Genomic DNA, 13,724 nt, shown 5'->3' with positions numbered 1-13,724 from the left:
CGATTTATTTTAAAATACATTAACCCTTGATTCTTGAATACAACAGCTCCCACATTTAGTCAATGAACAAAGCAACTCGAAAATCTTTAAAGCACAATTCAAATATAAGGAATCTGCATATTGTTATATTTGGGAACATTTAGAAGGAATGCATTATTTCAATTCCCTTTCTTGTGTGGCACGTGGGGAAACCCAACTGCGGCTGGGCCGCTTTAAGTCACAATCTGATAATCACTCCAGAAGTGGGGCCCGGGAATCCTCTAGTCCTATACCTGCTCCGCAGCAGTCACCCGCGCTGTGAGAAACCCAGACTAAACGCCCAGAGGTCACTGTTAAGATCCCCTGTAGCTGGGGCTGGGAGGACCGCCCACAGCCGACCACAGAAGCTAGTTAGTTTCCGCAGTTACCGCGAGGCTGCCGGGAAGGGAACCCCGCCGATGGCGCGCGTGCAGAGCCCCCTGCCGCCCTGGGTGCGCGGAGGCCCCCCGATACCCGCCGCGGGAGGCGGCGGCGCCCCCTGCTGCCGGAGGAGCGCGGAGCAGGCTCCCGCGAGGCCGGGAACATGGCGGCGCGGCCCGCGGCGTCCTCCCCGCCGACGCCGGACCGGGACCGAGCGGCGCCCAACGTGGTGGCGCAGATCTCGCAGTGGGCGGACGACCACCTGCGCCTCGTCCGGGTACCGCAGCCCCGCCTTCCGGGCAGGTGGTGGGCGCAGGGCTGCGCGGAGCGAGACCGCGAGACGAGTCCCGGCGAAGCCGCGGGCTGCGGTGCCTTTGAGGGACTGAGGCCCGCGGGGGTGTGGGGCGGGGAGGGCGGCATCGCGAGAGTCGCGTGTGTCCAATTCCTGCAAGGAACCCGCTGGACTCAGGGGACGTCGCAGACAGCAAGACTCCGCGCAGCTTAGGGGCCCCAGCAGGTCCATTAGAACAGTTGGGGAGGTGGCAGGAGAGTGAGAACAGGTCCGGTCGGCCGTGGGAGGGGTTTGGGGTGTTGTTTGATGAGTGAGGCGAAAGGCACTGGAGTTTGAGCAGGGGAGGAACGTGTGATTATGTTTTAAAAGACCACTCTGGCTGCTGAGCGGATACTAGACTTTATGCCCTAGAGCTCTAGAAAAGGAAGCAGGGAGCTCCTTTACGTGACTGCAGTCCAGGACAGAGGATGGTGATTAGGAGCACCGGCAGTGGTAGGATTGGGTCTCGGGTGCGAGACAAATAGAGTACCAAGGCACTGTCGCTGGGTGGGTAGTGGTGATAGCTGCAGAAATGGAGAAGGAGTTGGGGTCAGTAATTTGGGAAAATCTAAAGAACCTTTTGGACCTGTGAACTTGAAGATGCTTATTAGACTTCTAAACCCAGATGTGTGAAATTGAAGATGCTCATTAAAGTTCTAAACAGAGGGTCTAGGCAGCTGTATATAGGTGACTTGTTGAAGGAAGGTGAGAACTGGACATATAACTCAGAGTAAGCCTCATAAACCTTAAGTAGTATTTAAAGTCATGGCCCCGGATGACATCTTGGAGTAAGAGAAAAAAGCTACAGAAAGAAGGCCTAGCACTGAGACCTGAGATACTCTATAACATTTAGAATATGGGAGCAAGAAGAAGTTGGCAAAGGCTATGAAGGAGCAGACAGTGAGGGAGGAGGAATGTCAGGAAAGGGATGTCCCAGAAGCCAAGTGAAGAGAATGTTTTCAGAAGGAAAGAGTGATTAATTTTGTTAAATTCTGCTGAGAAATTGGGTAGAATGAGTTACCTGTTGGCTCCCTAGCCAAGCAACACAAGGGCTAGGGCCATATGTGGTTACATTCATTGCTATAGCTCTAGTCCTTAAAGTAATGCCTGCCACTTAGTAAGTGCTAGACAAATATTTGTATTATTAATGAATGGTAGGTAGTCCTATATGTGTTAATTGACCAGCTCTTGTTTCTTCCATTTAAGCAGGAGTGAATGCACAGGCTATTTCAAATTTTAAAATGATCTCTGAAGGCATGCTGGAGGAATAAGTTATCACACAGCTATATTATTCCAAATAACTAACCATAGAACCCAAAGAATGTGCCCTTGTGTATATTTTCAACTTCATTTCTTATGTACTGACTTGTAGTTTTTGAAGGAAAGTATGTTAGATTGTTACTCTTTTTGAGGAATTTGCAGGATTCTTATTTTCAAACTCCTGTGATTTTTATTTCAGTTTAAATGAAGCACTTTAAAAACATCGCTAAGTTTTTCCAACCATTTATGCACATATCTTTCTTAATGGCTATTTTTAAGGTTTTACTGGTAAGGTATTCTACCAAATAACTTAAGTTCCCACCATTGACTCAGGTTTATTTGAGTTGCTGTGGGCATTGCACAAGAAGTGTGCATCTAACGAACTCATGGTTAAAGTAATACAATCAATAGAGAAAAATACATTTTTTATATATGTATATAATTATTGTGCATGCCAGATTGCTTAGAACAGATTGGAAATATTGTAGAAGTTAAAAGAAGGGAAGATTAACAGGTGGGTGGAAAAAAATTAAGTGTTTTTTTTTTAAGAATTAAAGTATGTGTGTTATTTGAACACTTAGATATAGGGAAGACAGTCTTCTTTTCCCCCCTACTAATTAGTACTTTCACTAATTGTGAATAATAATTAGTAAGAATTAATCATGAAATATCTTTCTGTAGAACATCAGTACTGGAATGGCCATAGTTGGAATAATGTTACTTCTAAGAAGTGTTCGACTGGTAAGTTAAAAAATGAAACAGCAGTATAATAAGCACTGGACAGTTACTTTATCCCCAATAAAATGATCAAGCAATATATCATTTTATTATTCATGCTGTAAGCTTTTAAATAGTATTGTAGAACAATAGACATTTTAAGATCTTGTTTTAAAAGTAGTAGATTTACAGGATTTTATGGAAAGTAATTACACAGCTTTCATTTCCATAATCACATTTTTTCATGCTTAAAAAGGATTCTGAAAAGGATTTAGCTTGCTAGAATGGTATAATACTAAATTTGCTTATTGGGCTTTGCAGATTATTTCAACATTGTTTTCCATAGTGGTTTTAGAATTGGATTACAATTGAATTATGTCCCTTAGTATTGAACAGTTTATGCTGTCAGTTAACATATTTCTTGTCCTTTAAATAATGTTTTAATAATAGACAAAGATATCCATTTGATAATTCAAGATTTAAAAGTATATTTTATATAACCACTTCTTTTTTAAAAATAAAATTTATTGAAGTATATCATTCATACATGAACATATATAAACAAATGTATAGTAAAAATTTTGAATTTGCAAAACAAAGCATGCATATCATCATGCAAGTCTCCCATGTATCTCCCCACTACCAACACCTTTCATTATTGTGAAACATTTCTTACAAACTGAGAGAGCATCGTCAAAATATTACTACTAACTATAGCCCATATCTTACATTTGGTGTATTTTCCCCCCAACCTACCCAATTATTAACACCCTATATTATATATTTGTTATCATTCAGGACAAAACTATCTCATATTTGTCCTGTTAACCACAGTCCATCATCTACCACTGATTCCCTGTGTTATACAGCCCCATACTTTGTACAATCCATTCAAAATTTATACTCAGTGGCTTTCAATTTCATCATAGAGTTGTGCTGTCATCATCTCAGTTTTAGAATGTTTTCATTGCTCCAAACGGAAAAATCCCATACCTCCTTATACCCCCTATTGTTGTCCCTTCGTACTGAAAAAATACCTTCATGCCATTGCCTCAAAAATATTACAGTATTACTATTAACATAATAGTATGCTACATTAGTTATAATTTTCCCATGTATCACTATATTCTTACTAATTTGTAAAAGAAAAGCATTCTATATTCATAATATTAACTACAATCTTCACCCACCCCTGAAATCAGTGTTATACAGTCCCTAGATTATTCTCTAGTTTCCTTTCAATTGACATCTACTTCCATGTACTACCCCTTTCAGCCACAATCACATATATAAATCAGCAGTGTTAGTTATACTCATTATAATGTGTTACTCTCAATGCTATTAATTTCCACACTTTTACAATTAACTTTATTAATAATGCTACATATGTTAAGCATCAGCTCTCATTCTCAACCCACCTACTTCCTAGTAACCTATATGCTGAAGTTTACCTCTGTGAGTTTACTCATCTTATTTAGTTCGTATTAGTGAGCCCACATAGTATTTGTCCTTTTGTGTCTGGCTTATTTCAACATAACATCCACTAGGTTCATCCATGTTGTCATATGCATCCCTATTTCATTTCTTCTTACAGCTAAGTAGTATTCCATTGTGTGTACATACCACATTTTGTTTCTCCATTCATTGACTGTTGGGCACCTGGGCTGGTTCCATATTTTAGCAATTGTGAATAGTGCTGCTATGAATGTTGGTGATTTGCACAGTTCACATCCTTGCTTTCATTTCTTCTGAATATATTCCTAGTAAAAGGATTGCTGGATCTTATGACAGTTCTTTTTTTTTTTTTTTTTTTAATTTTTTTATTTTTTATTGACTTTGTAATAATATTACATTAAAAATATATATGTGAGGTCCCATTCAACCCCACCCCCCCACCCCCCCTCTCCCCCCCCCCAACAACACTCGTTCCCATCATCATGACACATCCATTGGATTTGGTAAGTACATCTTTGGGCACCTCTGCACCTCATATACATTGGTTCACATCATGTCCCATACTCTCCTCTATTCCATCATGTAGGCCCTGTGAGGATTTACAATGTCCGGTGATTACCTCTGAAGCACCATCCAGGGCAGCTCCATGTCCCGAAGATGCCTCCACCTCTCATCTCTTCCTGCCTTTCCCCATACCCATCGTCCACCATGTCCACTTTTCCCAATCCAATGCCACCTCTTCTATGTGGACACTGGATTGGTTGTGTCCATTGCACCTTTATGTCAAGAGGAGGCTCAGATTCCACCTGGATGCTGGATGCAATCCTCCCATTTTCAGTTGTAATCACTCTAGGCTCCATGGTGTGGTGGTTGTCCTTCTTCACCTCCATCTTAGCTGAGTGTGGTAAGTCCAATAAATCAGATTGTAGGTGCTGGAGTCTGTTGAGGCTCAGGATCTGGCTATCACATTGTCAGTCCAGAGATTCAAATCCCCTAAATATATCTTAAACCCCAACATTAACTGCACCTCCAGCACATTAGCATGAAAGTCTTATGAAGGGAGATCCCATCTGAGTCCAGATTCATCACACATAAACACCATTTCCAAAGAGGGGCCATCTGCCCTGGTAGTTAACCCCATCGGCCATGACCATAACTCCCATGGGTCTCTTTAGCCCTCAAAGGAACCAATATCTGGGGGTTGTATCTGCTTTATCTGTCTCTCTGACTCTGCTCAGTTGTGCATGAGGGCAAACCTTCTGCCAGCCTCCAGACTCTTTTTTAGAAACTCGTAGCCTTATAAACTCATTTCTCCTTTCCATTTCCCCCTTACTTTAGGTTATGACAGTTCTATATTCAGCTTCTTGAGGTACTGCCAAACTGTATTCCACAGAGGCTATACCATTCTACATTCCCACCAACAGTGAAGGAGTGTTCCTATTTCTCCACATCCTTTCCAGCACTTGTAGTTTTCTGTTTTGTTTTTTTTCTTTTCATAATGGCCATTCTTTTGAGGTATGAAATGATATCTGATTGTAATTTTAATATGCATTTCCCTAACAGCTAGTGATGTTGAACATTTTCCATGTGCATTTTGGCCATTTGTATTTCCTCTTTGGAGAAATGTCTATTCAAGTCTCTTGCCCATTTTTTAAATTGGGTTGCTTATCTTTTTATTGTTGAGTTGTATGATCTCTTTATATAATGTGGATATCAAACACTTATCAGATATGTAGTTTCCAAATACTTTTTACCTTTGAGTAGGCTGCCTTTCACTTTCTTGACAACATCTTTGGAAGAACAAAAGAGTTTAATTTTGATGAGGACCTATTTATTTTTGCTTTTGTTGCTCGTGCTTTGGGTGTAGGGTTTCAGAAATACCACCTACTACAAGATCTTGAAGATATGTTCCCATATTTTCTTCTCGGAGTTTTATGGCTGTCACTTTTATATTTAGGTCCTTGATCCATTTTGAGTTAATTTTTTCTATAAGGTATGAGATAGGGGTCCTCTTTCTTTCTTTTGGTTATGGCCAGTTCTCCAAGCACCATTTATTGAATAGACTCTTCTGCCCCAGGTAGGAGAGCTTGACTGCCTTGTCAAAAACCATTTGATCAGGGAAGCGGACTTGGCCCAGTGGTTCGGGCATCCGTCTACCACATGGGAGGTCTGCAGTTCAAACACCGGGCCTCCTTGACCCGTGTGGAGCTGGCCCATGCGCAGTGCTGATGCGTGCAAGGAGTGCTGTGTCTCACAGGGGTGTCCCCCAGTGTAGGGGAGCCCCATGTGCAAGGAGTGCACCCTGTAAGGAGAGCCGCCCGGCACGAAAGAAAGTGCAGCCTGCCTAAGAATGGCGCCGCCCACACGGAGAGCTGACACAGCAAGATGACGCAACAAAAAGAAACACAGATTCCCGTGCCGCTGACAAAAGAAGCGGACAAAGAAGACGACCTAGCAAATAGACACAGAGAACAGACAACTGGGGGAAGGGGGAGGGGAGAGAAATAAATAAATAAAACATCTTAAAAACAAACAAACAAAAAAAACCATTTGATCATAGATGTGAGGGTCTATATTTGAGTTCTTGATTCATTCCATTAGTCTGTCTTTACTCCAGTACCATGTTGTTTTTACCACTATAGCTAAGTAATATGCTTTAAAGTTAGGAAGTGAGAGTCCTCCATCTTCATTCTTCTTTAAGGTACTTTTGGCTATTTGGGGCCACTTACCTCTCCAATAAATTTGATAATTGCTTTTCCATTTCTGCAAAAAAGACTGTTGGGATTTTTATTGGATTGCATTGAATCTGTAAATCAGTTTGGATAAAATTGACATCTTAACAATATTTAGTTTTCTAGTCCTCAAACATGGAATGTTGTTCCATTTATTTAAGTCTTCTAAAATTTTCTTTTGGCAATATTTTGTAGTTTTCTGACTATAAGTCCATTATGTCCTTGGTTAAGTTAATTCCTAAATATTTAATTCTTTTAGTTACTATTATGAATGGAAGCTTTTTTCTGATTTCCTCCTCAGATTGCTCATTAGTAGTATACAGAAATGCTACTGTCTTTTGCTTGTTAATATTGTATCCTGCTACTTTGCTGAACTTGTCTAATAGTTCTAGTGGCTTTGTTGTGGATTTTTCAGGATTTTCTTGATATAGGATCATATCATCAGTGAATAGTGTTTTATTTCTTTCTTTCTTTTTTGAGTGCCTTTTATTTCTTTATCTAGCCTAATTGCTCTAACTAGAACCTCTAGCACAATACCGGTAATGACAGTGGCATCTTTGTCTTGTTCTGATGTGTTGGTAAGCTTTCAGTCTTTCACCATTGAGTACTATGCTAGCTGTAGGTTTTTCATATATGCACTTTACCATATTGAGAAAGCTTTCTTCCATTCCTATCTTTTGGAATGTTTTTATTAAGAAAGGATGCTGCATTTTGTCAAACTCCTTTTCTGCGTCAATGGAGAGGATCATGTGATGTTTCGTTCTTTTAATATCCTTTTGGATCAGTTTGCAAGTATTTTCTTGAGGATTTTTGCATCTATATTCATTAGAGATGTTTGTCTGTAATTTTCTTTTTTCATAGTATCTTTATCTGGTTTTGGTATTAGGGTGATGTTGGCCTCATAGAATGAGTTTGGTAGTGTTCTTGTTCAATTTTTTGGAAGAGCTTGAGCAAGATTGTATTAGATTGTCTGAATGTGTGGTAGAATTCACCTGTGAACCATCTGGTCCTGGGCTTTTGATGACTGTTTCAATCTCTTTACTTGTGATTGGTTTGTTGAGGTCTTCTGTTTCTTCTGGGGTTAGTGTAGGTTTTTCATCTGTTTCTAGGAATTCATCTATCTTGTCTACATTGTCTAGTTTTTTGGCATACAGTTGTTCATAGTATCCTCTTAGGATCTTTCTTATTTTTGTGGGGTAAGTAGTAATGTACCCCCTCTCATTTCTGATTTTATTTACTCGCATCTTCTTTCTTTTTTTTCCATTGTCAGTCTAACTAAGGGTTTGTTGATTTCATTATTCTTCTCAAAGAACTAACTTTTGATTTTGTTGAATCTCTCCTTTTTTTGTTGTTGTTCTCAATTTCGTTTATTTCTGCTCTGATCTTTATTATTTCTTTCTATCATCTTGGTTAGGGATTAGTTTGCTCTTCCTTTTCTGTTTCCTCTGGGTGTGCAATGAGGTCTTTGATTTTAGCTCTTTCTTATTTTTTATGTAAACAATGAGGGTTGTAGGGTTTTTCCTTTTTGTTTTTTGTTTGTTTGTTTGGGCCAGTAAAAGAGTTTATTGAGAACAGAAGTACACAGCCAAGATGTGGATACAGGCTCCTCCAGGCAAAGAGAGAGCATTTGGGGTTGAGGGGCTGCCTTTATTTTATTTTATTTTTTAATATTTTCTTCTGTTGAGTGGGCTGCCTTTTCACCTTCTTGACTAAGTCCTTTATTTTTTTAAATTTACCTACCCCCTCCCTTGCTGCTTATGCTCTCTGTCTGCTCTCTGTGTCCATTCACTATGCTTTCTTTTGTGTCTGCTTGTCTCTCTCTGTTTTGTCATCTTGCTGTGCCAACTCTCCACGGCACAGGCTGCCAGCTCTCCATGGTGCAAGCCAGCTTGCCTTCCTCAGGAGGCCCTGGGAATCGAACCGAGGACTTCCCGTATGGTAGACAGAAGCCCAATCGCTTGAGCCATAGCCACTTTCCAAGGGGCTGCCTTTATTAAAGCCACTGTTCACTCCTCCCCTTTCCTAATGTTGGGGGAGGAGCCCTAGCTTTTTGCTGTCCTAATTGGTTTCCCCACCTGTTAGCTCTCAGCGGGACAATGATGAGGCCTTTTGTTTGGGGTTATCTGGGAGCAAACTCCATGGCCTCATCTTGACCCTGGAAAGAGTTCCAAATGGAACCTCGTGGCCAGTGTCTCAGAAGGGTCTTTCTGGCTTTATTCTTTGTGGCAGAATTCCCTCAGGGAATTTCTGGGTGGGGTCTCATGACCATATTCTCTGCAGGTCTCTGCTGTGACTTGTCTTTTTCTCTTTTCCCTATACTAACCTGCCTTAACTACCCCCTCAGAGAGTTTATACCCTTATTATTATTATTATTATTATTTTTAGAAGGTACCAGGGATTGAATGCAGGACCTTGTACAAGGGAAGCAGGCACTCAACCACCAAACTATATCCACTCTCCGTACACTCTTATTTTTAAGGGGAGAGCTGAAGGGTGATGGTCATTCATTTGTAGCTGCTACCTGCTGGTTAGGGCAGTAGTCCCTGCCTGATAGATTATAAAACTCTCTGGCTATTCCATTGAGGTTGAGGGAAGGGGAGTTTGGCACCATGGTTGGGACTGGATGACTAATATCTTGTTCTGGAAGGTGATGATTCCAGAAGAAATAAACTTAGTTAGCATTTTGAAGATACATGGTCCCGCTAAAAGGATAAAGAAGTGGTAAGTAGGTCCAAAAAGGGGGCAAGCCGTGATGTTCTGGACCGTAAGAGGCACCAGAGGCTTCGTCCTCCTGAAGTTGGCGGGCTTCATCTTACAGGTTTCAAGTGCTGTCTAGGACTGTTCTGGAGCGATTTACATAGAAACAGCATTCTTCCTTGAGAAACAGACTTGTTCCTCCCTGTGCTGCTGTTAGCGTGTTTAGTGCCCTACGATTTTGCAGCACCACAGCAGCAAGAGAGACTGTTTGCTCTCTATGGGCTTCTTTAAGGCACAGCTAGTTTCTTCTATGCTGTTGGTTAACCCTAGGGAGAGGTTGTGGTAGACCTGTTGGGTTTGGTATAAACTGCCAACCCCAGTTCCCAAGGCAGTGGTTATGCCTAGAGTAGCTAGGAGGGGGGTGAGAAGAGGTACTGCCCTTTTAGTTATTGTATGGTGAGAAAACAGAGGAGATGGCAGGGTGAGGTTTTCAGGACCATATCAGACAGAAGGGGTGATATATACTAGTGAGCATAAACTGGTGCAAAAGAGATGGAAGGAGAGGTAGGCCTTGTTTCTGCAGAGAAAGAAAATTCCATCTTGATTGTTTAAAGTAGAGCAAATGTGAGATTAGTTATTGGTGAGCTGGAGCCCTCTTCAGAGCTTACAATTCTGGCTCACTGGTTAACCTGCTAGCAGACAGCACCGATATACACCTGTTGCTCCCTGGGCCGTGTAACGGATGCTTCTCTGGGTGTTCCAGACAGGTGTGGCTTCTCCCAGGCCATGGAGGTCTAGTTTATGGTGTGCCTATATCATGCTCTAGCAGCATATTTGGTGGGGTGTTTTGGTTGGCAAAAGTTGTTTTTAGAAGCATAGGATTATAAGAGCTAGCAGGGCATTCCCAAGGGTACTGGGAAGTGTTTGGGTCCCTTACTTATCCTCCCCTATGCTGCTGAACCTTGAGTGGGTAAAGGAGGTGAAGAGTGTTGGGAGGTGTTGATGGGGTACTGGGTTAAGTACACATCTGACTTGCTCTCTGTCTAGCAATAAGGGTGATGTAGTAGACTATGTGAAGCTTCATTATGCTTGAGTTAGAGGGAATAACACACAATTTTTGTACCAGCTTTGACACAGAGACTATTTAACTTTGTCTCTTGAACAAGTATTTTAGGCTTTGTTCCTGAGCTCCTGGATAATTTGTTGAGTTTTTCCTAGGTTGATAAAATATTTGGTGAGTTCCTGGGTCTCCTGATATAGTACCAGGTCCTAGGTGAGGAGAGGTTGCCCATAGACCAATTTGAAGTGGCTAAGCTGAAATGGGTCTTTTGGAGCTATATGCAGCCTCAACAAAGCAACAGGTAGATTGGGGGCCCAAGGTGATGTAGTTTCCTGGCAACGTTTGGCCAGAATTTGTTTCAGGGTTCAACTGACTGTTTCTGCTTTCCCTGAGGATTGGGGTCTCCAGGAACTGTGAAGATGATATCTTAATTCCAAGGGCAGCCAATAGACCTGGGTTTCTTTTACTAGTAAAGGCTGACCTGTTGTCACCTTGGAGGGACTTAGTCCTAACCTGGGAATGATTTCCTTTAGGAGGGCCTTAGCCACCTGGTTTGCTCTTTCCCTTCTAGTGGGAAACGCTTCCACCCACCTAGTGAAAGTATCTACCAGTACTAAGAGGTACTTAGAGCCCTGGCAAGATGGCATGTGGGTAAAGTCTATCTGCCAGTCCTCCCCATGGTATGATCCCTGCAGCTGGACAGGGGGTTTAAGGGAGGAGGTTTGTTAAGCCTCCTGTTGTTTGGATCATTAATATCCCATAAGGAACAACTTTTGGTGACCTCTTTGATTGTTTTTGCCAGGCCCTAGCCTTCAGAAACCTGTTTGGTTAGGCTGGTCAGGGCTTCTCCCCCTAGATGAGTGGGCTGGTGAAGTCTTTGAAGGACCTTCCACTGCACTGCTCCCAGCAGGTAGACTCGAGCTTCCTTGGAAAGCTACCCACTAGCTTCCAGGGTGAACCCTAGGCTAGCTGCTTTAGTTTGTTCATCCTGGGTATAATGTGGAACCTTAGGTAGTAGGACAGGTTCTGGAATGAGGGCTAGGAAGGTGACTTGAGTTTGAAAAGTGTGGTTGCTCCCACTGCTGTCAGGCAAGGTGGTGGTCCCTGTCCTGTGTTTTCCAGCGGTTTGAAGAAATAAGCTACTGATGAAGCTATCGTGCCCAGTTTCTGGACTAACACTCATAGAGCCACTCCCTTCTTCCAAGGCTGGAGTGAGGGAGGGGCCCCTCAGACCTTGGGCTTTCTGTTGGTAGCAGGGTGATGGGGTTGAGGGTCTGACACACTCTTAGGCACACCTCAGGGGTCTCTAGTGATTCAGCCTGGTATTTATTAACCAGCTACCTATAAGCCATTGGTGGCTCCTGGCTTCAAGTATGTCTTTCACCAGGTGTGGGGTGAAGACTGAGAGGTTCCCCCCAGGTTAATTTCCCATAGGTTTTTTTTTTTTTTTAAGATTTATTTTTTATTTATTTCTCACCCCTTCTCCCCCCACTCCCTTGTCTGCTTTCTGTGTCCACTTGCATTCTTGTCTACGGCACGGAAATCTGTGTCTCTTTTTGTTGTGTCATCTTGCCGCATCAGCTTTCTGTGTGTGTGGCACCATGGATCGGCTCTCTTTTGGGGGTGTACTCCTTGTGCTTGGGGCTCCCCTACTCAGGGCCCCCCCACCCCCCCAGCGTGGCACAGCACTCCTTACGCACATCAGCACTGTGCGTGGGTCAGGAGGCCCTGGGTTTGAACGCTGGGCCTCCCATATGGTGGGCAAATGCTCTATCAGTTGAGCCAAATCCACTTCCCTCCCATAGGTTTTGCTGTATTGTGTCCTTGTTTTTATTTGTCTCGAGATATTTGCTGAATTCTCTTATAATTTCTTATTTGACACACTGATTATTTAAGAATGTGTTGTTTAATCTCTGTACATTTATAAATTTTTCCTTTTTCTATCTGTTACTGATTTCTACCTTCATTCTATCATGATCAGAGAAAATGTTTTGTATAATTTCAATCTTGTAAAATTTATTGAGACTTCTTGTGACCCAACATGTGGTCTACCTTGGAGAAGGATCCAGAAACACTTGAAAAGAATGCATATCCTACTGTTTTGAGGTATAATGCTCTATAAATATGTTAGGTCTAGTTCATTTATCATATTATTCAAGCAGTCTGTTTCTTTATCTAGATCTCTGTCTAGATGTTCTATCCAATGCTGAGAGTGGTGTATTGAAGACTCTATTATTAATATAGAGAGACCTGTTCCCCCTTCAGTTTCACCTGTGTGTGCCTCACGTATCTTGGGGCACGAGGTTAGGTGCATAAATATTTATTATAGTTATTTCTTCTTGGTGAATTGCCCCTTTTATTAATATATAATGACCTACTTCATCCCTTTAACAATTTTACATTTAAAATCTATTTCATCTGATATTAGTATCGCTATTCCAGATGTTTTTTTGATTACTATTTGTGTGGAATGTCTTTTTCTAGCCTTTCATTTTCAACCTGGTTGTGTCCTTACATCTGATGTAAGATGGAAAAATGAGATGGCTCATTTTCTTTAATCCATTCTACCAGTGTATGTCTTTTGATTGGGGAATTCAAGCCATTAACATTCAGTGTTATTACTGTAAAGGCATTATTTACTTCATCCATTTTATCCTTTGGCTTTCTATTGTTATATCTGAATATTGACTGTTTTTTTACCCTTTAATTTACCCTTTCTAATAATCTTCATTTCTACCCTCTCCTCCAACTCTCTCACCCTTGTTTTTTCCTTTCAGGCTGCAGCACTTTAGTATCTCTTGTAATTCTGGTCTTTTGGTAAGATAATCTGTTTTTTGTTGTTGTTGTTGTTGTTTTTGGCTGTAGAGACTTTGAACTCACCCTTATTTTTGAAAGCCAGTTTTGCTGGATACAGAATTTTTAGCTGGCAATTTTATCTTTCCAAACCTTAAATACATCATACCACTCTTTTCTCGCCTCCTTGGCTTTTAATGAGAGGTCAGCACTTAATCTTACTGAGATTTCCTTGTATGTGATGTTTTGCTTTTCTCTTGCTGCTTTCAGAATCCTTTCT

At 41.6% G+C, this 13,724-nt stretch overlaps 1 protein-coding gene across 1 annotated transcript in view; it reads left to right on the top strand.

The window, feature by feature from the left end:
* The first annotated feature begins 440 nt into the window (after positions 1-440).
* Positions 441-13,724, top strand: part of C4H3orf33 (chromosome 4 C3orf33 homolog) — a 32,454-nt gene continuing 19,170 nt past the window's right edge. Inside the window, exons 1-2 of the mRNA XM_004454445.4 lie at positions 441-676; positions 2,672-2,731. Coding sequence (XP_004454502.1) covers positions 563-676; positions 2,672-2,731 — 174 coding nt within the window. The 5' untranslated portion in view covers positions 441-562. The remainder of the gene's footprint in view (positions 677-2,671; positions 2,732-13,724) is intronic.

The sequence above is a fragment of the Dasypus novemcinctus genome, chromosome 4, assembly GCF_030445035.2.
Source record: "Dasypus novemcinctus isolate mDasNov1 chromosome 4, mDasNov1.1.hap2, whole genome shotgun sequence".
Taxonomy (NCBI): domain Eukaryota; kingdom Metazoa; phylum Chordata; class Mammalia; order Cingulata; family Dasypodidae; genus Dasypus; species Dasypus novemcinctus.
Note: the sequence above shows the minus strand (reverse complement) of the source record. Positions and strands in the feature narration are given on the sequence as shown.